Source organism: Apodemus sylvaticus, chromosome 11 (genome assembly GCF_947179515.1).
Source record: "Apodemus sylvaticus chromosome 11, mApoSyl1.1, whole genome shotgun sequence".
Taxonomy (NCBI): Eukaryota; Metazoa; Chordata; class Mammalia; order Rodentia; family Muridae; genus Apodemus; species Apodemus sylvaticus.
The window spans coordinates 36,748,871-36,774,589 of NC_067482.1; the positions used below are offsets into that span (position 1 = coordinate 36,748,871).

The 25,719-nt window shown below is 44.9% G+C and overlaps 1 protein-coding gene across 6 annotated transcripts in view; it reads right to left on the reverse strand.

The window, feature by feature from the left end:
• Positions 1–1,197: 1,197 nt before the first annotated feature.
• The window catches only part of Dcun1d4 (defective in cullin neddylation 1 domain containing 4), a 72,216-nt gene continuing 47,694 nt past the window's right edge, over positions 1,198–25,719 (reverse strand). For all 6 annotated transcript variants that reach the window (XM_052198655.1, XM_052198652.1, XM_052198651.1 and 3 more), the window contains 5 exons: positions 24,413–24,504; positions 15,376–15,484; positions 6,528–6,632; positions 4,664–4,766; positions 1,198–4,412 (listed from right to left, as the gene is read on the reverse strand). In XM_052198655.1, the coding sequence (XP_052054615.1) occupies positions 4,357–4,412; positions 4,664–4,766; positions 6,528–6,632; positions 15,376–15,484; positions 24,413–24,504 (465 nt within the window). In that variant the 3' untranslated portion in view covers positions 1,198–4,356. The remainder of the gene's footprint in view (positions 4,413–4,663; positions 4,767–6,527; positions 6,633–15,375; positions 15,485–24,412; positions 24,505–25,719) is intronic.

Consider the following 25,719-nt stretch of genomic DNA (forward strand, 5'->3'; position numbering starts at 1 on the left):
TCATAGCAATGGAAGCTCTAAGACACTGGCCTCTTGCCTTCCCAGATTAACTTACATGTTGACAGTGCTTTGCCAGACTAGAAACCATGACTTTCTTCTGCACACACTTTCTAGTGTTCCAGGATGGGTCAAAGGCCGTGTCCTCACCTCTCATTCTAGTATGGAACACAGAGTAGAAAGCAGCCTGGTACACACAGCTTCCTGCACGGTGCCCTTGGGGGAAGAGTAAAATGGTCATTGCTGCCTAGCTCCTGGCCCATAATTACTTACCATTAGCATTCAATGTCTAGAAAAGCACAACAGAGTAGATGGTAATAATCATTCTGCCATCACAATTTGATGAGTGTCTAAATTGTCCTTGCAGAGACTTTGAAGATGCTCTACATAGAAACATTCTTACAAAATGTGTATTCTTGGTTGGGAAATAAAATACCTACTATTGATACAATTGCAGAGATTTTATTTCTGTGTATCAAGTAACGTTGCCATTGCTAAATTCTTGAGTGTGATCACAGCAAAGTATTGTGCCCTCTGTCAGCCTTTGAACGGGAATTTCAGACTTCGATGCCAGCCAGCCACTACTTCCCATCTAGGGTGGAGCTCTACCCATTGTTCTTCAAGGACCTGCAGTTTCCTGAGAGGCACTAGCTATCTACTGAGCAACAACCGTTCTGCGAGTGTCCAGCCTTAAGGGGAAGGATACACACACACACACACACACACCCCTATATATTTGGAGACCGCCATTAAACTTTGAGCCTTGGTCAGAAAATTCGTCTTGGCTCATTTCTTTTGCCTGCCTGTACTTTTCAGACCCAGCCCTCCTTCCAGGTGACCTTGGTTCCCTTAGGCAGCTACAGATTGGCGCCCAACGTGGCACCATGTATAGATCCTCTCTTATTCCAAAATGTCAGTGTGCTGTATCATAATGTAATTCATTGTCAAACGATTCAGAAAATGAAGTATTATCTGTCTGTCCATCTCCTCCCCCCCAACCTCCGCCCAGGAAATGCCATAAGGTATGTCTATGTAACAGAAATATACATATTCAATGTATCACTCTGCATTTTTCCCCTGAACCTGTGAGATATTTTTAATAGAACAGGCTGAGAGAAAGGAAAAAGATAAGAAAATTTTAAAAGTATATTAAAATGGTGTGGGCAGAGAAACCAAGTGTACAAAGAACCCACAAATCAGTTCTGAAACCAAACACAAATATCTGTTTATTTATGGGCTATCATTTACATCAATTCCATTAAAACCTAACCAGTTTGCTGTGCTCGTTAAGTGGCATAACAGTTAGTTAAGCTGGGAGTCACAGGACTTGCACACTTTTATGAATGTAATGCAAATACTGACGACACAAGGCATTCACAGTTATAGGCTGGCTGCTGTTCATTTCACAGCAATGCCCAATAGAAATTATTTTATGAAAAAAAGCAACCCACATTTTGGTCTCATTTACAGATACCCAACATTTCAGTTGGTCAATGAATTCTATACAATTTATACAACTATGAAAGAATAAAGGATAAGGCTTACAGAGGTATTTTAGCAGTTGTAAAAATAAAAACCAAGGGCACAAACTAAACTCTTAAAGCTTTCTGTATCAACTTCAAAAGTATGGTTAGGATGGAGACAGAGGCAACAGAAATCTGTTAAAGCAGAATCTAGAGGTTTGTCTAACCAGTTATCAATACTGAACTCAAGAGTTCATGCTTCAATAGAGGCGCGCCTAAGGCTACCATGGCTATCCGGCAAATCTTGTTAGATAACTTCTACCTAGTGCACTGTAAACGTCTGCAAGTTGCATTCCCCAACAAGAGGGCATTGCCTCGCCCTGAAACACGAGTGATGGAGAAAGGGTGGCTGGGGCTCAGGTTCTGGAGAACTGAAGGCGCCCTGGCTTCTTCCAACGCTGGCCAGAAGTGCTCGTGGCGATCGTTCAACTTGCATTCTTGGCGATTCTTCAAGAAAAGGGGTCTTATTTTTTGGTCAGACTCCCCTAAAAACAGCTCTGTAAAACCGAGAGATCCAAAGGCAAGCCACAGTCACAGTGGTTTGTTTCTCAAGGCAGTTCAGAGATTATCCGGAGTTCTAAATATTGGTCATCCCCTCCGGAATGCTGACTTCCATCCTATACATCACGGTGGTTGTAACTCAAGTCTCTATTATCAAAATGTTCACTGTAGATAAAATGGAATTCCTCACCCTGGTAACAACACTTTATTCACAGATTCCCTGTGCTTAGTGTTTAAAAACATTCTCTAGATTCCCACACAGCATTTAAAACAATCCCATCTATGATCCATCTTTGCATCAACAAAGGCAATCGACAGTTGATATACCTCAACAACAGTCACCCTGAGAGAACGATTCTTTAACCTTGGGAACATCTGAAAGGAAATCCTTCTCCACAGAGCTGCACCTGTCATTAGCAGGCCCCACTGTCACACACCTGCATGCACTGGAATGTCTTTCACAGGGCAGTCTCAACAGCTACAGTTTTCCAAGAAGTTTACGTTGTGTTCAGATACTAAATCATAAGTGAGACCACAAAGGATGATTATGCTAAAGCAATATTGGGTTGTTGGTTTTTTAAACTTCTGATTTATTTCACAGCAAACCAAACCTCAATGTTTGGTAGAAAAAGGCAAGTATTTGCATTCCACCACACCATGATTTTGTATGTGCACGCACACGATATATACATACAACATTGCTGTCTTTGGTGGTTCAATCAGGGAAAGAAATAATATGAAAATAGCAACACTCTGAAAAGGAACTGTAAGACAGTGGTCGGGGGTAGCATTGTCTGTGTGCTCTGCTCATTTAATGTCATTTAAAGGTTCACATTTAATGTAGAAGACTTTTTTTTTCTTTTTTGGCCGATAATCCCAACATCTTCCAGTCATCACCTGCCCAGGCAGGCCCGGATATCATCCCACTACACCGTTTACCCAGCAAGCAAGCCATTAGCTCATTACTAGGTTAAATCTTAGATGTGTTTTCACAAACTTCAGGGACTGAGTGAGTCATAGCACCAAATAGTTGGGAAAACCTGTTAACTGTATACTTCTGCACAAGGGGCAAGGCAAGCAAATACAAATCTTAAAAATAAGACAGAAGATACAAACTCAAAACTACCACTGTGTTGGCTCTGGTTTTCTCATCCATACAACGGCTCTCACCCTTCTGGACATGTGACTCAGGGAAAGACAAGTGGCCCCTCTGAGAAAGGTCCCAATGAGAACAGGGTTGGTTAGCAATGCTGGTGGTTTGAGTCCACTGCCTGCAATGGACGTGTTGCCAGGAAAAGCCCAGCACGGAAGAAACAGACAGACAACAAACACCTCTCACTTGTGGTTGAAAACAAAAAAACAAATACAAACAAACAACTCCAAAACCCTGGGGGGTTACAGACACCATAAAAGAGTAACTAAAATCTCAAGTAAAGAGTAACTAAAACTTTAAGCCACGGTTCAAAGTGCTTTGCAGTTTTGCTGTCAGCAAACCAGGAGGCTCAGGAAGGTGGCAAAGGACATTTTACTTGCAGTGGCACAGAGAGCTTCAGCGGACTAAACACTGCCAGAGGAACACAAAGTGGGAAACAGCGGAGAAAGGTTTATGGAAACTTAAGTCAGGTTTATGGAAACTTAAGCTTCAATTTAAAATAAGGAGCAATTTAAGGAGGAGGAGGAAGAGGAAGGAAAACCCCACAAACCTGTACTTTTTGTGTCAGAAATGCTTTGTAGCATGTCACATGTCTGTGCACTCAAATAAATAACTTTTGTCACTTTAAAAAACCAAAGTTGTCAAGGAAACCAAGTCATATTTAGATTACGCCACAGTAAGTCATGGCTCCTACTTCTTCCATAAGTTGGCCTCTTAAGCAGTGAGGTTAATTCTGGCAATACTTGCTTATGGGGACAGTTATGTTTTCTGAAATGCTACATTTGAGACCAAATAAAGTATAACTGGTTCATTTGAGAAAAAAAAGGGTGGGGACTAAAAATGCCACAAAATTATTTTTACAATACATATTGCAGAAATAATCTCTAGGTGAAGCTTTTCATTTTATACACATATACAAAATTTAAACAGCAATATACACATAATCACAGTGAGGACGTTGGCAAATTCACCAATCTGTAGTGTGAAAACAACTGCAGAGCAGCCTCCAAGAGAACAATGCTACACATCAAGCAGAGCGGCCATTCGATTGCAAACACCAACACACCCGCGACAGGCAGACAGTGCAAGAAAAGCAGCATGCGCTTCGATACAAACAGCAGTTTATGGCTAATGGGTGACATGGCCGTGGTAACAGTGACTCTCGCTGCTATGCATAAGGTCCTAGGACATCTGCTTGTCTTTATACCATTCCACAAATTCGTCCAACAAAACTGGCCCTGGAGAGACAAACAATAAACCACATGAGGCCTGGAGAGGTTGCGCTGGCCCAGCATTCAGTTAGCACGCATGGGGTCCGAGGTCAACTGGAAGGAAGAGAAGGAAACAGGGAAAGGGAGGACAGGACAGGGTGGAGGGAAGAGGGGAGGGGCAGAAGAGAAACCATGGGCGGAGGCTCTTCCCGGGGAGGAAGACATACAGTGTACTAAGTGTGGGAGGAAGGCGAGATCACTCAGCACCCAGTACTCACATGCTCCATCTTCGTCGTAGTTGCTGAGGTCGAGACTAATTGTTCTGCTGAACTCCAGCACATTGCACCACTGGTCTTTGTTTATCACTTTATATTTTGATTGCTGATGGGGGGGAGTGATATGGTTAATGACACCAACAAGGGGGAGGGTTTCAGTTTCTGTATGAGCCAACTTAAGAGAGCTCAGGCGGGGTCAGCTCAACAGAAGCACCCATCTAGGAAGATCACAGCGCAGGCAAGGTAAAATGGCAATGTTTTCAGTGCACTGTCATTATAAGACCGCATCTAAACCAGTGGCAGCACCCACTTCGCAGCAGTGCTGCAAGGGTTAAACAAGAGGACTCCACGGTTTACAGAAAGCAACAGTGCCTGGCACGCAGCAAACGCTAAACCCAACACTACAGTGCTGCGCTGCGGGCATCTGGCAGCCACGCAATTGCTGGGCCTATGGCAATGCCTGGTGCCTCAGAGCTGGGAACTCTTACTGTGCCTTTCAGAGGAAAAACCCAGAGAAGCATGAAGTGGTTGTTCTATCACCTTAGACAAGAAATCTGCTATAGGTAGATTAATACAATAACCTAGAGATTTAAAAGCAAAATCCAGAGCTAACATTTTAAAAATCATTATGGCAATAAATAAATAAATGTCAAAACCAGTTACATTGTGTGTGTGTGTGTGTGTGTGTGTGTGTGTGCAAAGAGTCAAGTCAATAGTTTTGACGATGCAGGCACGAGACAGGCTGAAATGGAAGAGAGCTAAGCAGAGACTTTAACTTCTGAAGCATAAAAGCTTTAGAGGCTTCAGAACAGCCAATTAAGCTCCTGGGATGAGGTCATGTCAATTTTACTCACAGCCCCATGTTTTAGCCAAAGGACCCTTCACCTGGCGGTTCAAATGCTACTACACTCCCCGTGTACAGAACCTACTTCCACTCCAGTTCCAATAGTGCCGCCTATGCCATGGCACTGTTAGAAGCTGGAAGTGATCATAGGTAGAGCAGACCAACCTCCCAACAAATACTTGCATTCATAAGCAGCTTGTATTAGCTTTTAGCAGAGTCCCAGTTAATCTTACAAGTAGTTTCTAGTAACCAGGATAACATCAGTTGTTTTGGGGCCTACTACATAAAGCAAGTAGTAAGAAAGATTATTTCAAATGGGAACTGACTTGGGCAAGGCACAGGATTCCCTCAGAATCCTCCACTGATGCTTGAAAGTACAGGCCATGCTTCCAAGGGCTGGAAGAGGACATGGGCAAAGCACATGCCGCATTCCACAGTCAAAGCAACTCCAGTCTGCTCTGGTCAGGCTCTGCAAAGGACATTTTTCAGAACCTGCTGCTAATTATTGGTGGCTCAACTGTTTTTGACCACTGTGAAAGCAAACAGCAACAATGTGGCGACATGCTGGCCGTTCCTGACACAGGCTAAGCATGTTTAAACTGAAGATCCCAGGTATGCCTAACCCAGACTCACAGCTACCCAAGGACTCCGCAGGCACTGGGACATGACTGGTTAAAATAGATGACAAACTAGTTTTGGTGAGAGGCAGATGACTCAAGACTGGACATTCATCTGAAAGGAACCCCGAGTTCTGTTGCTATAAAGAGCTGGGAATCCAGTGCCAGTGGAATCTCTATGGGGTTAGGAGGAGAGAGGGAGCGCTGTGGCTGTTCAGACACACAACTTGACACGAACATACAGACACACTCCGAAACATGCAGCTGATGACAGACAGCAATCAGGGAACCACAATTCCTATGAGCAAAAGGTCACAGCAAATAAACTCACATCCAATGGTTAGATGAAGTATGTGTTAGTTCTAGGCAAGCAAACATAACATTTCATAAAGTAGTAACTTGGTACCTCTAAGAACTGGTGAAAAACTGGAAAAAGGGGCCAGATTTTTCCTAATAACAGTCCCAGCATGCACTTGGCAGTGTTTATGTCTAGGCTGCGCTGGTCCTTTTCCTGTTTAACAAACAGAAACAAAAGTAAGCCACAAACTCTAATAATCCAAACATGTAGTTCAATTCAGCAAGAAGTTGGTAAACAGACGGCTCATTTATTACACTTCTTCATAAAACCCTGAGGGGACGAAGGATGGCAGGGGAGACACAACGGACAACCTAACATTTGAGTGTCACATATACATTTACTTTGAGAAACGCTGATGCAAGAGAAGAGCGTTACCCTAATGCCTTATCTATCATGTGGTAATATGTACAACCATTTCCTGGACAAATAAAACACATGGCCTGCTTGTTTTACATGATGATAATTACCAGAGTTACAAGTGCTGACCGGAACCCCGTAGGGAACTCAGTGGACTCAAGTAGTCTGCTTTTGAGTACTTTGAATTGGGTTTCCCCAGAGACTCATTTTTCCAACAGCTTTATTTTGTGTGGTAAATATTTTTCTTCTACCTAAATACACTGGAACTAAATTCAGCTCCTAGGAAGGTTTGGAGCTCCGGAGCGTCTCCAGGTCAGAAGATGCATTCATGCAGCTGCTTTAGGAAGGAAGCAGGGTCTGTGTCTCCTTACACTGCCTTACCTGGTGTCTTACACCTGACTCCTAGCAGTGTCTGCTGAGCATGGGCAAACAGAACGTATGTGCATGCAGAGTAAGCGTGCTCCACTTTCAGCTGTAATTAAAGCCTACTTCTCATTTCACATGCATTTCCATTTTAAAACTTAAGCAGGCAGCTCCTACAGGGGAAAATATTCTCGAATACAGGAGGCAGCTCACACATCTACAGCTCTTCATGTGGTCCATCAACTAGAGTGAAATCTGCCAAAGGACTTTTCTCCAAAGGGGTGAGGTGCGTGGCTATCCCCCTGGAGTAGAATGCTACGTGTCCGCCATACTAAGGAACCATGCTGTGACCACACTGGCCACCCACACTGCCAGGAGCAGTGTTGTGCTGGTCAGTACACAGTGAGGCTTCTACTTGTGCCATTGATCCTCAGAGGACTTAAAGTGGTACAGCAACGAGGCTCATTCAACAAACTAGCAATGGAAAAGAAGGCACAGCAACTTGCCATTTAAGAAAGACATATAGGACGGCTTCTGGTCAGTCGCTAAGTGTAATAGTGGTTCATAATCAGCCAGGTCAAATGGTGTAGCATCAGCCTTCCTCATTAAAGGCTACACCACTGAATCCTGGTGATGGAGGCATGTCTTTGCACCGGGGGATAGAGTGCCCATTTCTCTGCCTATCGTTTGGCCAAGTAGATGATCCCATCATGTCTTGGCAGCATTAACTCTGCTAGGGGAAGAGGACAGAAGAGATAATCTAACAACAGTCTTTCAACACCCTGGTTGGTGTATCGTCTTTCTGCTTTTGTAATACACTGGAAAAATGAATATAAAACATCACTTGGGCTGAAATGCAGGTATGGCAGACAGCAGTCGCGCACCATGTCATGAAGCAAGCCACGAGAAAAATAGTAAATTGCTGAGAAACACACATGGGACCACAAGATCTGGCCAAAGTCCATTTAACAAAAGTGTTTGGCACCGCCTGAGCACACTGGCACCCTAAAAAGCTTCCTTCTGCTGAACTTGTAAGCATTCGCTAGACCCACACCTCTCATCTTGAAATACTGTATGTCTCCTGTCATCACAGGATCCTTGTCATCCTTGACAGGTACTACAGTGACAAAAATAAAAAAGGGACAAAAGACCTGGACAAACTCTGCAACATGGCAATCTGACAAACTGATGTCAGGAAGGGCTCTGTTGCATGTGTGTGGCAGCCATGCCAGAACACGGAGGGAAGGAAGGCGTGAGACTCACACGAGGACAGCTGGACAGCACTCGCTCACTCCTGCTCTGCAGGGTGCAGCCAGCTCCCAGTCACTACCACCATCTTCTGCCTAGCGAATAAGAGAGAGGCATTACGGATGCACGTGCCACCTGAACAGGAACATCTCACTGACAACCGGCAGTGCACATGGTGGCCTTATGGCCAAAGGCCATGACCAGAGTGGTAAACATCCAACAGTCCCGGGAACGCCACGGTGGAAAGGCCCACGGCAAGCGCCTTCTCATGCACTCAGAGACACTCCCAGGTCCCCTAACAACAGTGATTTCTGTGAGGGAGCTCCTGATTCAAATGAAGTGGTTCTCCCTGGATGCCACCAGGCAGCCAAAGGCATAATGGGCTTTATTTACTTAGTAATTTAAAATCACCTGTCATATTCAATGTACATGGCAAAGGTATCCGAGAGCTCTTTGTAAGTCCTAAAGTAGCACGGTAAGCACAGGTCTGGAGCTACTGCCCCTGGACACAGAGGAGCATGGGCAGAGGGGCAGGTAGGAATAGAAGCTCAAGTTCGCAGCGATAGCACCAAGAGGCCCGACAGGCTGAAGGACAAGGAAACACAACTCTTCTGTCTCCCCACCCGCCTCCAGACCCAAGCACTTTGTAAACTTTAACTTGCTAAAACGAAGAGTCATTCTGGGTCATTTTTCAAGTAACAGACCCCCAGCAGGTCTGGACGCTCCCCATATCCTGACAGACCCTGTCTTCCTTAGAGAGGAAATGCAACAGCTGCAGGCACCGGGCCTGCCAGCATAGCCCTCAACCGCAGGACCTTGGTGAGGCACTCCAAGATGGAACACTGCCCAGAAGGAGTGGATTCCAGAGGCCAAATACTGACGACTAAGGTAAAGGAATAACCCGGGCTTATTAAAGAGCCTTTGACTATGTCAGAGCATCCTAATGGAGACCCTTGTGAGGGGGGCAGAAATATTCTTATTCAAGGGGCACTAAGGACTCAGCAAACACTAAAGAATCTTATGTAAAAGTAATTCCAATGTTACGAGTCTTTGAAGCTTTCTGTGTCTGTGTTGCTTTATCAGAGTCCCTTAGCAGCCCATTACAAACTTTCACTGTTTTTTTTCTTTTTTAAAGATTTATTTATTTTATGTATATGAGTATACTGTCACTGTCTTCAGACACACCAGAAGAGGGTGTCAGATCTCATCATGGATGGTTGTGAGCCGCCATATGGTTGCTGGGAATTGAACTCAGGACCTCTGGAAGAGCAGTCAGTGCTCTTAACCACTGAGCCACCTCTCTAGTCTCAAATTTTCACTGTTTAATGGCTTGAGATTTATAGTAAACCTACTTTTTTCATTGATGATTTTATGTTTTCATTTTAAGTCCAAAGTTTTCTAAGGGGCTTTACTGAACTCAAAAAAAAAAAAAAAGTCACAAAACCTGAGAAACAGCCCCATAGAACTATGCTCTCAGAACAGAACCAACAGTATTAGCTACAGTTCACAGTGTTTACAAAGCTATTAAACTCAGATTCCGCCCTCAGGAGGCACTGCCTCCCTTACCATCTGGTCAAGCAGATACTGAGAAAGGACACGGTCCTGAAGCTGTGTCAGAGGACTCCCAGCTATTCCAACTTGCAGGGATGAGAATGCACCCCAATCTTTACATGCAAACTCATGCCATGCTCCCCTCACATAAGGAAGTGGCAGATGGTGGTGAGATCTATGCTCTAAGGGCTATTGTGATCCCAGGCCTGAGCACTTCCTTCTGAGGTGCTTCCCTGGGCATTCAGAACAGAGCCTAGACTCCCAAGGCACCAGGTGCACAAGCAACGGCAACCACAGACAGGTCCAAAGCTAAACTAACCAATTTCCAGGGTTATGGACCTGAGAGGAGAGGACAGTGTCTTACTGCTCCTCCCATCCTGCCTCTCACCTAGACCTAGTTTCTGTTCCCACTGAATTGGACAATGAGGTTATGAGGGAAAACCGGTATTTGTGGGGGGGGGAAGGGGGCAGCTGTCAAGAGTCTGTCTTGGGGGTTATGCAGAAAATCAAAGTAGACAAATACATTGGTTAGTGAGAATTCGGTGGAGACTAGAGAGCAAAACCCTCTTGTTCATATCAGATTCCATTTAAGATGGCAGGAAGAGTTCTGTTGAGCACAAGACCTAGCACAGCCAGTAGCATCCATAATCTCTTGCAGTTTGTTGTCCCTGGAAGGAGAAGGTAGCACTGTCTGTGTAAACACTCTAGTTCCCGAAACTCTTCCTCAGAGGTTCTGAGCAGCAGTAATTGACAGCTTCACCTCTGTTGAACAGAGAGCAGACCATCACAGCCCTGACTAATTGAATCTGATAACCAGCTAACTTGTCACAGGATCTTTTCTCAGACTTGTGTCCTCTGCTTTTACAAACATCCTCCATTCAAATGCTATTTCAAGAAGTAGGAAAAAAATCAAGCCCCCACACTCACAGCATTCTTTCTTCTGACGCTCTCTCTCGCTCTTCTCTTTCCTCTCTCTCCCCTCTCTCTTCTCCCCTCTCTCTTCTCTTCTCTTCTCTTCTCTTCTCTTCTTCTCTCTCTCTCTCTCTCTCTCTCTCTCTCTCTCTCTCTCTCTCTCTCTCTCTCTCTCTCTCTCTCTCTCTCTCTCTCTCTCTCTCTCTCTCTGCCTCTGTCCTCATCCTGAAGGCCTCTTATCTTCACATACTCTAGCTCTGCCTGACCCCACTGCCTCCCAAGTGCCACCTCAGTTCACCTCTCTTCCCCAGCAGGCTCCAAGCCCACACGCTTGTGAGGCCATGGCTGTTTTGCATCAGGGCAGAATGTGCTGTGGAGGAAGGCTGGCCACGGTGGACTAGGGACGGTGTTCACAGTGGAAACTCAGTCTCTAGTATCCCCTGGCCTTTACCACCTCTGTTGACAGCAGCCCTACTGCTATAACCTTCTCAAAGAGCCAACCTCTCCAACTCTCACTGCAGGAGCCGCTCCCACTAGGGAGAATAGAACAGTCAGATACACTCAGAGCGGCTATTCTCACATCAAAGGGGAAATTTCTCTACTTAGCTCTTTATCTCATTTTTTCTATTCAACATCAAGTTGTTTTCCTTAAGTCTTTTTCAAATAAGGAACCAACCCCAGTTGTGGTGGCATATGCAGTGCAGCTCTTCAGGAGGCTGAGACAGGAGGAGCAGTTGAACCTTGTCAGGAGCCATCTAGGAAAGGCTAAGGTTAGCAGGCAGCCTTCCTGGAGGTGACCCACCTCTTTGCAGGGACTAAGATCACTGAGCTCTGAGAGTCAAGGTCCCAAAGAGACTTCATCTCAGGATTGCAGCCAGCTGATATGCCTTTCCTGTCATTACTAAGTTAATACAATAACTCCTGGGCATTACCCCACCCTATTGATCAGATTTCCTTCAGATCAACATAAAGATGAACTTTCATGAATTATTGCTGTTTAGATGAATTAATGATTTTATAGAGTTCCTGATTTGATTCAAATAATCTTAGGATTATTTGATGGATTAAAGGATTAAAGTTTTAAGAGATGGTTTTAGGTGTTTTCCTAGAAAGATGTAATAAAGTTAGAATCAAGAATAAAATATGCCTACTCCTCATAATAGTAAGTAAAGGCTGCATAATTAGAAATACAGTAAGTGTTCATAATTACACTAAAAGGAGAAAGAGACTTGGGACAAATTTATGATCAGGGAAAACATTCATTCTAGGTCAGGTCCAAGGATGAAGCCACAGGTGTGCACTATGATAAGACAAGGCCATGGAAAACTGTTGCTTTGAACTTATAATGAGCTTACAGAATGAAACACTGCTTTGAACTTACTATCAACAGGAAAGAACTCGGAAGCAACATCAACCTAGGTACCTGTAACAGACACATCTGCCTGTTTAAACAAAACCACAGTGTAAGCCTCACAGACTAAGTAAAACGCACAAACTATGATGGGCAAAATGAGTCACCTTTGCTGAGACTCTTACATAGTTACACATGCAAATGGAAATTATAAACTTTTAACATACCATGGTAAGGTCTGGGGTGAGCAGCAGAAATAATACAATAGATATGGTTGATAAAGCATGGAAGAAATGACAGACTCACAAGGAACAGAAAACCCCACCTCAGTCCCAAAGAAGGCATGAAAAGAAGATAAGGCACGCAATAGCGTTTTTCCCTTGGAAGAACAGGTCGGATAAACGGGCAGAAGCAGCAAAACAGGAGGATGGTGTCAGAACATCCACATCAGACGCAGCACCAGCATCTGTAAGACACACACTGTCACATCCGCATGCACACCATCTATCTGAAATCCACTCTAAATACACAGACACAGTGGGTTAAGGGAAGGAGAGAACTGGCATGCCGGCAGAGTTTAGCCCACGAGTGCAGGATGCACTGTTTCTCACACAATAACTTTGGAATAAAGAAGAGACACACTTCAAAATGCAAAGTGGGTCAGTTCATACAGGACATAACAGCATATCTAAACCTAACATCACAGCTTCAAGTTACCATTCCTCAGCTGACAGTGAGGACATGCAGCAGTCATGTGCACCTTGTCTGTGCACCTTAACAGACAGCAGTCCGTGAAGACCTGAGTACCTTCAACCCAACTGAGCCGACATAGAGGCATCAGACAACAGAGATCTAGCAACAATCAAAAGCAGGTCAGATTTTGGACCATATATTAATCAGACTGAAATTGTACTTCTCTGACTAACAGAATTAAACTAGGTATCCACAATACAAAGGTTACCCAGGAAATCTGAAATACCTGCAAAATAACCAATGTATCGAAAAGAAATGGCAAGGGAGAGAGGCTGGGGAGCATTAGGAGCTGCTGGATTGCACAGCAAGCTGATCAAAACAGAGCCTTCAGATATCCTAACTGAATACAAATGAAAATACAACTTCCCCAACTTATAGGATACAGCTAAACAAAAGAAATACTATTAACAGATTTACCTCAGTGTGTGTTAAAGCTGAAATTAATGGCCTTGGTAATTAAATGATAAAAATGAGTAGTAGTTATTCATCATTGTATAAAAAGGAATAATTCACCACTACCTGTTGAAGATACCCCTCAAAAACAAAGATCTCTACTAAACACACAGAAAATCCACGGTCCTCGATCTACAGAGTTTGAAGAGTGTGCACCCAAACTCCAGTGTCACACCAAGCGGTTACTGGGGCTGTGTAAGTGACTTGGCCCAAGCCCTCCAACACAGGCTGACCACCCAGCAGGCTGCATGGCAGGCTCACAGTCTGGAAGTGGAGGTGGGAGTGTAAACACTGCTCTGGCAATGGCCCAGCATGACCAGAAACAGACTGCAGAGAAGCTGCAAGGTCAGGTGCCAGGCTCAGCAGCTCACACAGAATCCAGGTCCCTGCAGACATCTCAAAGTCAGGAGCTGGGAACATGATTATGTGGGGCTGGAGGAAGTCACAGATCCAAGTGCTTCAGTGGGAGGTCACTGTCTGTTAGTAATGTGAGAGGCCATTTCCTCCTGTATGAAGTGGATGCGACCTCTTGACTGCCCAGGGGCAGCTGCACCAGTCCCATGAGGATGCACGTGCTGGCATAAATGTAGCGAGAGGTGCTGAAGGCTTCAGGAGGCCAGGTAGGGACAGAGGACGACTGATGACTCCTTAGTGACGTAGGTGCTAGCTGAGTGTGGAAAGACGCCAAGCATAAGAAGGTTATGAGTAACAAGGACCTCAACTGACAAGCTTGCAGCAAGAAAAAGGAGATGGAAGGAGCTCCTGTAAGGCGGGTCACGGTGACTGCCCCAGAATGGAACCAAGCCAGGAAGGAGCAAGGAGATGTGACTCTAAAGCACAGAGGGAGGCTAAGAGAATTCTGACACCTAAGCAAGAGTCAAAAAGAGCTGTTTGGGTGCAGAAAGTTAGGATATTCCTGAAGAGACCTCTACATGTTTAAAGGGGCAGTGGTGGCAGGTGGGGGAGGATTATGTACTAAACCTAGAAACTAGTACCAGGCTCTGCGTCTTATGTATAGTTATATAAACACCGTTCCATCAAGCACCACGAGGGACTCTCACCCTCCATGCCTAGCTTCAGTTAATTCCACGCACACTGTGACTCTGTAAGGATGCGGTTTCAGAATGACATGAATTATGACTCCACACAGCATCATCAACTGACATTCTGCTGCAGGCTATAATTCATCATGGGATACATTTTTGGTGCTAAAACTGGTCAAGGCAGAGTAAAGAATAAAAAAGGTCAGCACAGAAAAGGGAAGAATCATTCCTCGCTCTACTGGGAATAAATAAATAAATAAGAAAGAAATATAAAAAAAAAAATACAGCCAACCAAAGGCTAGTCATCTAAACCCAACACATACCCAGAGAAGATTCTAATCCAGAGTAAAGTATAGCTCTAAGGGCTGAGGCCAGGTCTCCATGAACACACCACCAGAGTCCTTTGGAATTCACTCACTCAAGTGACCAGGGTTTTATTCACTCCTGTCACAAACACAGACTTGAATCGATAAATCAACAAACAGGAAATCAGCCTTGGCTTGGATTCATATTCTTTCCTGTCACATTCTTCAAAGTGAAACTGGATTAGCTACGGTCAGTGTTCTAGCCTCTCTAGGGGAGAAGGGTTGTCATATGAAAAGGGACGGCCTTTCCAAGACTATTCGAGAGCTCTAAGAATCAGATATGGGCTACAGACAACCAGCTCCTAAGGCCATCACAGGAGCTGTTCGCTGGCAGTCACTGGAGCTTCTAGCTAACACACGTTTGCCCAGAATCAGTTTTTCAAAGCATTAGAAACACTAGCTCATGCCCTGGGAGTAACTTTTCAAGGTCTTTGCTGTGGTGTAAAAATCTCCAAAACAATAAATAAAAGAGGGGGGGGAGGAAGGGCCAGAGAACTCACCCGTGCAAAGTCAAACGCGTATCTGTAAATGAGCTTAAAGTTTGTTGTATCGTTTAATAATGATCTTAAGTAATCCAAAGTAGTTCTGAGTTTTTCTGTTGTATCACATCTAGGAAACAGAATAAAGGTAAATTACAACTTGAGTGGTTTTTTAAATTGGAGTAATTAATATAAAACCCAAAAGAATAAAAAGCTGGACATGGGGCTGTGTCCATAACGACCAGTTGCTTTCTGCACTTTTTAATAAATGTTAGACATAGAAGAGTGGATACACAGCAGTCCAGCACAACTTACACACTCCCCTTCACATTTATGCTTGTCTCATGTGTGCACACATGTGTACTGTGCCACCTCAAAGCCTTAGTGACATTTCCCATCAACCCTCACACCGCTTCAGTGTTCCCTTTCTCAGCGAGCACACAGCCTGCACTGCCTCCAACTGCTCTGCAAAGTGCCCTTGTAGTTGCTCTGTAGAGACCATTACAATAGTCTTTGCAGCATGTCACTGTCACGTAGGTTCCCCATGATCACGCATGTTGCTGATGGGAACATGGCACTGTGAGTCCTAATGTCCTTTCTGGGCACACCATGAGGAACCTTGCCACATCAGGCTGTTCCCCATTGCCGAAATTAATTTGTACTAATGCAGGAAGGAGCACGCTCCAAATTCTCCATTTATTATTTACTTGTGTGTTCACATTTGTGTGTGTACATGAGGGGGCCAAAGGTCAGCTCAAGTACCACTCCTCAGGTGCTGGAAACCTTGTGTTTTGAGACAAGGTCTCTTATTGGCCAGAAATCTACCGAGGAAGCTAGAATGGCTGGCCAGTGATCCCCAGTGACCTACCTGTCTCCGTCTCCCCTGGGCTGGGATTTACATGTATACATGTATAAATATGCTTGGCTTTTAACATGGGGTCTGGGAATCAAACTCAGACCCTAACCCTGTACAGCAACTCTACCAACCGAGCCTTCTCCCCAACCCCAGAGTGTACTCTCCTAGCTATAAAATACAAAAAAGCCTATGGGTGCCACCTCAAGACTGTGACTACCCAGTTCATCATTTTTTTTTCAACTGTTTCCTGATGCCTCAATTTACCCTTAAGTAGTATGTAAATAAACTTATAGATCAGACGTACTATCGCAAAGACACTGCTCCTAACTGTGACATGGTGATATTAAGATACATCAGTGAAAACCCTTCACGTCTTCTGCTAGTGCTCTCCGGCAGCCCCTAAAAAGACACCTGTTCAGGGGTCCTAGCCACTACAAGCACCTCCCCTCCCACCCCCACTCCCGGCCTCTGACATCTCACGTGCCTCTCGTTGCAGCACATGCAGCAGGGCTGGATGGCCACTGAACACCCCACCTACACGAAGCAGCGTTATGCCCCTGCTAGGGTCACACTTGAAGACACAGCACAGGGATTCCTGACCCACCATCCTCCTGTGGGGAGCCCTGTGGACTTAAGAGTTGCCATTTCTTTTAATTCGGTGTGTCTATCCATTGCTGACTTGGTTCTCTGCAATGGGAACTGTCCAGTTTGGGCGATGGCCCTTGAACCTGGCCGCATCACCAATCTCGGCACACCTCCTCCTTCTCGGGCACAGAATTTCCCAGCCCCGTTTTGTTCTTTCTCTGCTTCTAACTTGAAAGCAGCTGTTTCTCTGGGGAATCCTGATACTGACAACCTGCTTTCTCCAGTAAGTAACCATGTTTATCTTTGACAAGAAAGCACACTAATTAGTTATTTTTACAGATTAACTTTGTTTGAAACATGTAAGCCTTAAAAAAATGAGAACCAGGCAATTAAGATGTAGGGTAACAGTGCTTGCTGCACAAATCTGGTGACTTAAGTTCTGTCACAGGAATTCACTGAATGGTACAAAGTCCTACTCTGACCCTGGAACGAATGGTGCACTGGAGAACTGTCACGGACCATCGGAACTCACTGGCTGGCTCTTCAAAGAGGAGTGGACTGTCCTCTGGTCCCAGTCCCTTCCTGCGCAGCCCCTGCTCATACACACCTAAGTGTCATCTTTGTCAGGGGATGGGCTGCCTTCCCAAGTGTGGCGGGGATTACTGAGAACAACTGACCAGCTGACAAGATGCCCTTAAAGACTGCTTGGAGGCAAGGCTTTTCTGCATACAAGTCACCATGGCTTGTCTACTCAGTAATATGAACGTGCCTAACGTGAGGGAAGGAGAGGTGGAGAGTGGGAAAGGCTGGAAGCTCAGGGTGGGGGTGGGGGAGCTCCACAGACTGCCTCAACTTCTCCAGTGGGTTTCCAGCTGTTCTACCTGGACCACCCAATCGGGAACCAATGCTTTAGTGGGCCTTCCCAGTCAGCGTGTGGGGGATGTGTGAGCTCCTCACACAATGACTGCCTGTCCTGGTGTTTTCATTCTTTTACTTGGAGGTTCACCCGTGGGGACTCAGCTCTGCCAGGGACTCTATCAGGAATGACATGGGGGCTGCTTTAAAAGGCCACAATCAATTCTGCTCGATAGCTTGAACCCTCAAGTTGATGTGAAGAATACTAACTATATTTATTCTTTTACTTTCATTTGCTATGATATACTTAATGATCTCACTCATTCAAAACCAAAAGAATAGCTGTACAAGTCTCCCACAGTCCACTGTGAAAACTTTCTATTGAATCCTACAAACAACAGAGGCAACCTCCTACCATGGGAGAGACCAGGCCTGCACCCTCAACAGCTCTTCAGATCTCTCAGAATTGGGGTAGGGAAGAAAAAGAGTTGAGAAGGTGAGAGTCTTAAGCACAGACCTAAGTCAGAGCAAATGAGGATGGCAGAGACGAGAGAAGCCCCAAGGCAGCATGGGGTAGGGATGGCTGGGACACGGAGGGGCAGCTGGCCCAGGCTTAGCTGGCATTGGCTGTTCTACTGCAGAACCAAGACCCTATTAATTAAAGCAAAGTTAATACTGTTACTAATACTAAGGGAGGGGCTGGGGGGAGCTAGTCCATCCAAACCATGTAAGGCTCCTAGTCGGCACTAGGAAGGAAACCCAAGGGCACATTTAGAGGGGCTGTTGGTCCCGAGCAACAGATTCAGGTGCAGGAAGCTGAACAGAGAGGACTGCTGAGAGAGAAGAGAGTGTATGTGGGTGCTGGGGCAGAACAGTGTGAAACCAAAACAAGACCTGTGCCAGGCCTGGCTGGCCTTTCTCCTATAGAAAGACGCCTGCAGCTCACATCCAACGGTGAAAAATGTGCAAGTCTCCTATTTTAAATGAGATGAAACATCTACCCAAAATTCCACCTTGTGTATCCAGTAGTACTGGTACATCTATCACAGGGGCTCTTTGTAAACTCAGAGCTCATGCTGATAAGACAGGGCTCAGTTGCCCTGCCTGGAACAACAGATTGCCACCTAGTAACCACCCAACAAGGACCCTGTCAGAGGATAAGAGACAGTGGAGAAACAGGTTTGTGTTCAACCCAGAGAGCTTGCTGGAAAGTAGCTGTATTCCCACCTCAAGTGTGTTATACAGGGTAAGTCACAGAACTCAGTGAAGGAAGCACCTCAGTGAGGACAGACAGCATTCCCCACAGCCCTCGACACCTGCACCCTTCACTTGGTCCAAAGCTGTTTGTCTAGAGCTTTACACAGACACTGGCTACCGTGCTACGTCCTCCCAAACTCGAGGCCCTTCGAGTTCTAACACATCCCCACTGTGGGGTAATAACTGCCCTGAGAGGCTGTCTTGTTCACCAAAGGTCTCTTCCCATCTGCATCTGCCCCTCTCTCACACTCATACATGCCACTGATTTGTATGCTGAAATCTTAACCCCCAAGTATTAAACTGTGGGGCACAGTGCTAGTGGATGACCTCACACCCAGGCACACAGGGAAGAATTCATTACATTCAGAGGTTAATAATAACTAAAACACAGTTTTAAAAAAAAAGGAGGATATGAAGTAGGTAGGAGGGAGATGGGGTGAGGGTCACCAGGACAAGGTAGGAAGAGTAAACTGTTATGATCAAAATACATATATGTGTCATAAGATTTTAAACAAGCAAGTTAAAAATATTTTTATAATGTTGGAGGTGAGTTTTGGACTGAGTCATGAAGGCCAAGCCTTTGGGAAGGGGATCAACGTCCTCTGAAAGCAGCCTAGCCAATGGGTGAGCACACAGCCTAAGGCACTACTCCTTGACAAACAAACCCAAGCTGTCCCTAGACACCAGAGCTGCTGGAGCCTTGGCCTAGAGCTTCACCCAGAACTGTAAGAAACAAACTTCTGCTATTATAAGTATCTTTGTCTATGGTACTTTGCTATATCAATTTAAATAAAATAAAATGTGTATCACTGCATATAAATACAGGTTTTAATCATATAGACGTGGGCTCCAACTTGAATCTAAAGTATTTACCAGGACAGATTTAATAAAATGAAAATGACCAAAACCAGGGGGAAAAATCTAAAATGGAAGACAAAACAAAGACAGACCACTTTCATTTTAGTAATGCACAGTAACTTTCAGTTGAGGTTTCCTGTGACCAGGTAAACACACCTTACAAACACAGGACTTAGTTATTCAACGAGTAGAATGACTAGTATCTCTCAACTTTTTAAGTGTTATTTCTCAGTCCTGCCCCTAACGGACTTTGTCTTGGTGACGAGTTACCTTCGTGGCCAACCTGGCTGCCCTTAGAGTCACCTAGGAAGTTTAACTCTCAGTGCCTGTTGAAGGTGTTTCTGGTGACGAGTTACCTTCGTGGCCAACCTGGCTGCCCTTAGAGTCACCTAGGAAGTTTAATTCTCAGTGCCTGTTGAAGGTGTTTCTGGAGAGACGACTCAAGGGTGAACGCCCACCAGTGAGTGGCAGCAGTGCCCAGGGGCTGGGGTCCTGAACTGAGCCAGAAGGAAGGATAAAACCTAAGTGCCTGGCAGTGTGGCTCATATGCTTCTGGGACAGATTTACTGGAGGAATGCGGAAGAGTTTAGAGCTGCAAAAGTTTTAAGGCTATCAAAGTTCTAGAATGTCATAGCAGTGCTTACTGGGCAAGCCTGGTCAAAGTGTGGAAGACGAGAGTGCCAACGGAGGGCACACAGGAACGACTACGCACCAGCTCTCGGGAGGGTGTGTGGGTGGGGGATGGGGCTCTGGGAACTGGACTGGAGATCAATCATCTTTGCCAAGGAACTGGCAACTGCCTGTTCATGCCCTAAAAACCTGAAGGCTGAGTTCAAAGGCAATGATCTGCTTTGTCTAACAGGAAACTTCAAGGCTGTGTAAAAAGTTCAAGCTGTGGCACGGCTCACATGCGTTCACCTACACTTACAGTCAAGAGAACAGGAAAAGGAGCATGACCATGGCTAGAGGCGAAGACAGAAGCGGACGCTGGCGAGGACTCAGCCGTGCTAACAATGGGATGGAGACGAGAACTGAGCTGTGAGAGCAGCCGGCTGGCACTGTTGAGAGACCAACAACACTGCTGAGCAAACCCCTCAGCCTCTGGCTCTCACTGATCACATTTCAAAATGCAGCAATGCAGACTCATTTGAAAACTCTAATTTGGACAGTGACTCCTTCAAGGGACACCTGGAGGGAGGCCACCTAGGAATACTTAGGACGGTCTTTTCCCGGGTTCCAGGGCTGCTGCAGCTCAGGTCAGGCTGTGCTTTGAGCTGGCAACACAACTTGGCACAATTTGTCCACATGTGCTATTTTTTTAGACGTGCACACAGTACAAGAATTATGGAGTCATGGAGAAAGAACTACCAAGGTTCTCTAAGGACACTGCCGCCCGCCACATGTAGCAGAAAGGAGATTCTGCACAGAACTCTGAGTGGGCAGTGCGTCAAGCAGTGGGACTAAAGCCCATGTTGTGACACAGATCCCAAAATCCCAGGGATGGGAGCCAGGAAGGCGGGCAGCTTCCTGAGGAACCTTTGCAAGTACAAGGAGAGCTGGCCCACCCGAGAGAGATGTCATTTGTTCCACGAGTGACACAGTGGGCGTGGCACGGTTACTCCAGCCCAGTGGAGCACAGAGGAAGCCATTGCGAGCCCTCAGATGCTGGGCACGGAGCTTCAAGGGTCTGTGATCATTTAGGGTTTCTGGTCTTACTTACACAGAGCTTTCAGGCTCTCCTCCCAATTCCGTTTTGAGAATTGGAGTATTTACTCTATGCCATAGTATACCAGAAGTATGTTTCCTACTTTCTTAATTTTACAGGGCCACAACTAACTGATTGCCTTGACTCTCAAAAGAAACTTTGGACCTTTAAATAGTGTTGGAACCCTAAGACTATGAAGACGTCCAAGTTGGTCTAACTGCATGCATTTGGCATTAGGAGGTGGCATGAGTCTAAGCTAAGTATCCACCAAAGAATTACATCTGAAAACTTCGTCTCTAGCTAGTGAGCAGCATGGATCGGGGAGGCTGTAGAGCCCTCGGGAGGTGGGGCCAGGCTCGAGGAAGCAGACCTGCAGGCCTCTGCTGCCAGGCTTCCCACGTCAGACAGATACTCACGGCGTGTGCCAACAAACCTCTCCTCTCTCTGAGCTGCTTCTTGCATTAGTTAGTTTTCTGTCATTTTGATAAAAGGCTTTGGTCAAGGTAACATAGAGAAGAACAAGTTTATTCTTACAATTCCAGATGGTTAAGCGTCCATCATGCGGATGGCACAGTAGCAGGCAGCAGGCATGGTAGCAGGAAGCTAAGAGATCACATCTCAACCTCAAGCAAGAAGCAGGGAGAGAGGTAGAAGGTGAAGCTGTATGATCTCAAATCCTAACTCAGTGACATATTTCCTCCTGCAAGGACACACCTCCTAAATGTCCCCACATAGTGCCAGCAACTTGGTTGACCTAATGCTCAAATACCCAGGCAGTGGAGCACATTCAAATCACTTCTTGTCAGGATCCTTTAATACAATTCTACATATTGTAGTGACCCCCAACCATAAAATTATTTCATTGCTACTTTATAATGATAATTTGCTACTATTATGAATTATATATAACTAGCTGAGATTTCCAAAGGTCTTAGGCAACCCCTGTGAAAGGGCTATTTGACCCCCCCAAGGGGTCATCACCCACAGATTGAGAACCACTGAGAAGACAGAATCTTGTTCTGTCTTCTTTCCCAGGGTGTGGGAACTGGCATATCAGAGCCATTCAAGTATTTCCTAAACAGATGGCTAATCTAGGGAGACTGAAGGAAGGTCCTTAAAAACTTGAGATTGTACAACACTTGAACCACAAAGAACAATAATTCTATCTTGAATGATCACTTCCATGTTGGATAAGAAAACCCAGACTCCAAATTTTACACCACCAAAAAATTAAAAAAAAAAAAAAAAGCAGAAAAGCAGATTCCTCTACCTTTACAGTGGGTCATACATTGCATTGCCAAGCCCTGAATTTCTAGAATTAGATCAATTAGATCATAGCAACCTTCAAGAATCACCCATCACCAACTGTACTACATCACAGAACAGAGCCCACAACCAAGAGCTTCATGGAGTCCTGCATCCCCTACAATGGAGACACTGGCCTCTTTCAGGACATGTAGCATATGGGCACGGCCTGGCGTGAATAGGAAACCTTGTGAAGATAAATGTCTGACAGAACCCAAGACTATATGAAATGAGTACCATCCCCTTGTGAACAAATGAGCACGGGCCTTTGAGCACAGGCCTGAAAGATGGCGCTGCCTCTGAAGAGCTGAAGAAAATCTCCACACGCCATGTATCCACATCCGTCACAAGGACACTCAGAGAACAGCTACGATATACTCTTTCTGACAGCAGTAGGAAAAGCGATGAGGGAAAGGATGGATGAGCAGGCTCCAACATAACAGACGCCATTACACGGGCATTCCATAAGCCACCACCCTAGAACTGTAGTGCACACAGACAAGAAATGTGTCTCTAAAGCAATGCTGACTTCCACCCAACAGTCTTCCACCACAGACGACGCTGGCAGAGAACACCGAGTTAAGAACCAAGTCTTGGTTTTTCTTCCCAGCCTTACTCTCAGTCACATATCATTCTCCCTAAGCCCTCAGTTTCCCCATCTGTGCAATGTTCAAAGTAAGCCGAGCTGCCTGTTTTCACACTGTGGGGTCCAAATAGGAAAACATCAAAGAGAATACACAATGCACGCAGTGCAGGTTGTACCCACAGGCACAGGGACACTAAAGGCCATTAACTCCATCATGGTTTTAATAAAATTATGAAACCATTTCAGTTACAACTTTAATCCAGTACATTGTACATCTGTTATTCTTAGTTAAGGGGAAAAGAAAAAGATAAAATACTCCTGGTTCTTAGGCCAAAGCTAACGAGTGCTTCATCTTGGACACCATCTGAATCGTCCCCCTCTCCCAAGTTGCTCCTTCCCATAGAGTAAAATAATTTGTCTTTTTCAATGAAACTCTTAAGAAAGCACACACACACACACACACACACCCCAAGTAAATACATAAAGCTACTAATTTTTCTTCTTAGTCTGGGCTGAGGGGTTCAACATGGTTAATAAAACTGGATAAACTAAAAATATAAAATACACAACAAATTTTTAAAAGAAAGAAAATATAAAATAGCTAAATTTTTAAAGCACAATTATATACTAGAATAATAATGTTTTGGATTTCTTTGGCTAAATAAAATGTATTAAAACTTTATTTTTTTAATGCAGCTGTTAAAAAATTTTATTTTACATACATGGCTCACATGCATGGGAAAAGGGAGACCTACTTCTTCCCAGAGCTACTCCAGGGAAATACTATTGCTTTCTTTGCCACATGTACAATGTGTAAACACTTCGGTCACTAAACCACAGTGTCATTCTCCTCAGGATGGGTTGTGGTCTCTCTATAACTGGCCAAAGGGAGGCTTGCTACACTACCAGGCTTCTCTCCTCTCCTATGCTATCATGAGTTCCCAGGAGTAAGGTGACCATCAGAGGAGATTGACGAGGCCCCTCCCTTACTGTATCCATCTTCTACGCCCCTCTACTAACCACCCGAGACCCTCACAGCCCCCGGACTTACTGTAGGGAAGTCATTCCTTTCAGCCATTCCTGTAGAGTAAAATAGCCCATGTTTTGTGCATCCAATTTCCAAGCTAGGACAAGCATAACTACCTGTTAAAATACAGAGATACAGTGACAAATTAGACCTCAGCAATTAGCTACTCCAACATCCTGCAAGAGCTTCTGCCCACAGTGGTCCAGTCACGGAGGTATGAAGGGCTTCAAAACAAGAGTTAGTATAGGTTTGACAAAAATAATGTAATAAAACTAGTGATAAAATTATTTCTATTTTAAAACATTAAATTAAAAAAAATTCACTGAGTTTTTAGATTTAAAGAGGTCAAAATATGATTGCTAAATAAAGGTAAAAGAAATGTGATTTATAAATTGTGGGCTATGAAGAGGTTTCTCACCCAAAGGGCACACTCTATGTTCTTCAGATAACCCACAGTAGGTTTTCTCCTAGCTCAGAGGTATCCTGCAATTCTGATGTGTTAGTATCACTTTACTCAGGTAAATCAGCCCACATTCTTAACTGACTGTGCGGATTATCACGCTTAGTGGCTTCAGTTCTGTCACAAAGACTAGAATTAACCGTGAGCTCAACAAGGATGGGGCCAGCAGACATGCTAACATGGACAGCGGCAGGCCAGTAAGGAATTCCAGTCAGGACTGCCCAGAGTGGGATAAATAGTCTTCTCTGGGGAAGAGTATATGCGCACATGCACGCGCGCGCGCGCACACACACACACACACACACACACACACACACACGTAACAATTAGTGAAAAAATGTCATGAATTTTAAAGAGCATGTGAATGAGTTTTGAGGAAGAAAAGGGATGATCTGTTTCAGATCAAGAAAAGGGAATAGTGTTTTAGTATTTGATACTAATTTATATCTAATTTGTAATAGATGTTTTACTGTTTTTTAAAGTTCTGCATAAAAACATGTTTAATAAGCAGCTAAAAGTGAAGGAACATGAACTTACACACATGAACACTCGTGCACACGCGTGCGCGCAGACAGACAGACACACACACACACACACGTGCGCACACACTAGTTAAACACCTACAGTGGACACTCGCCATCCTCGGGTTAAATCAGTGAGAAAACTATGTGTTTTTAAGGACCCCCACCCTTTAGGAAATGAAAGGATATTGGATTTTATGGGCCTGATAAAGTCAGGAAGCAGGGAGTTAAATCCTTTAAAGGCTCATTAGTAGAGGAACCACCCTACCCTGACCGTGGCCTTGCTTATTTTGCAAGCTTCAGCCTGAGCACACAGGGCAGCATGGTTTATTAAACAGCCCTTGTCACCT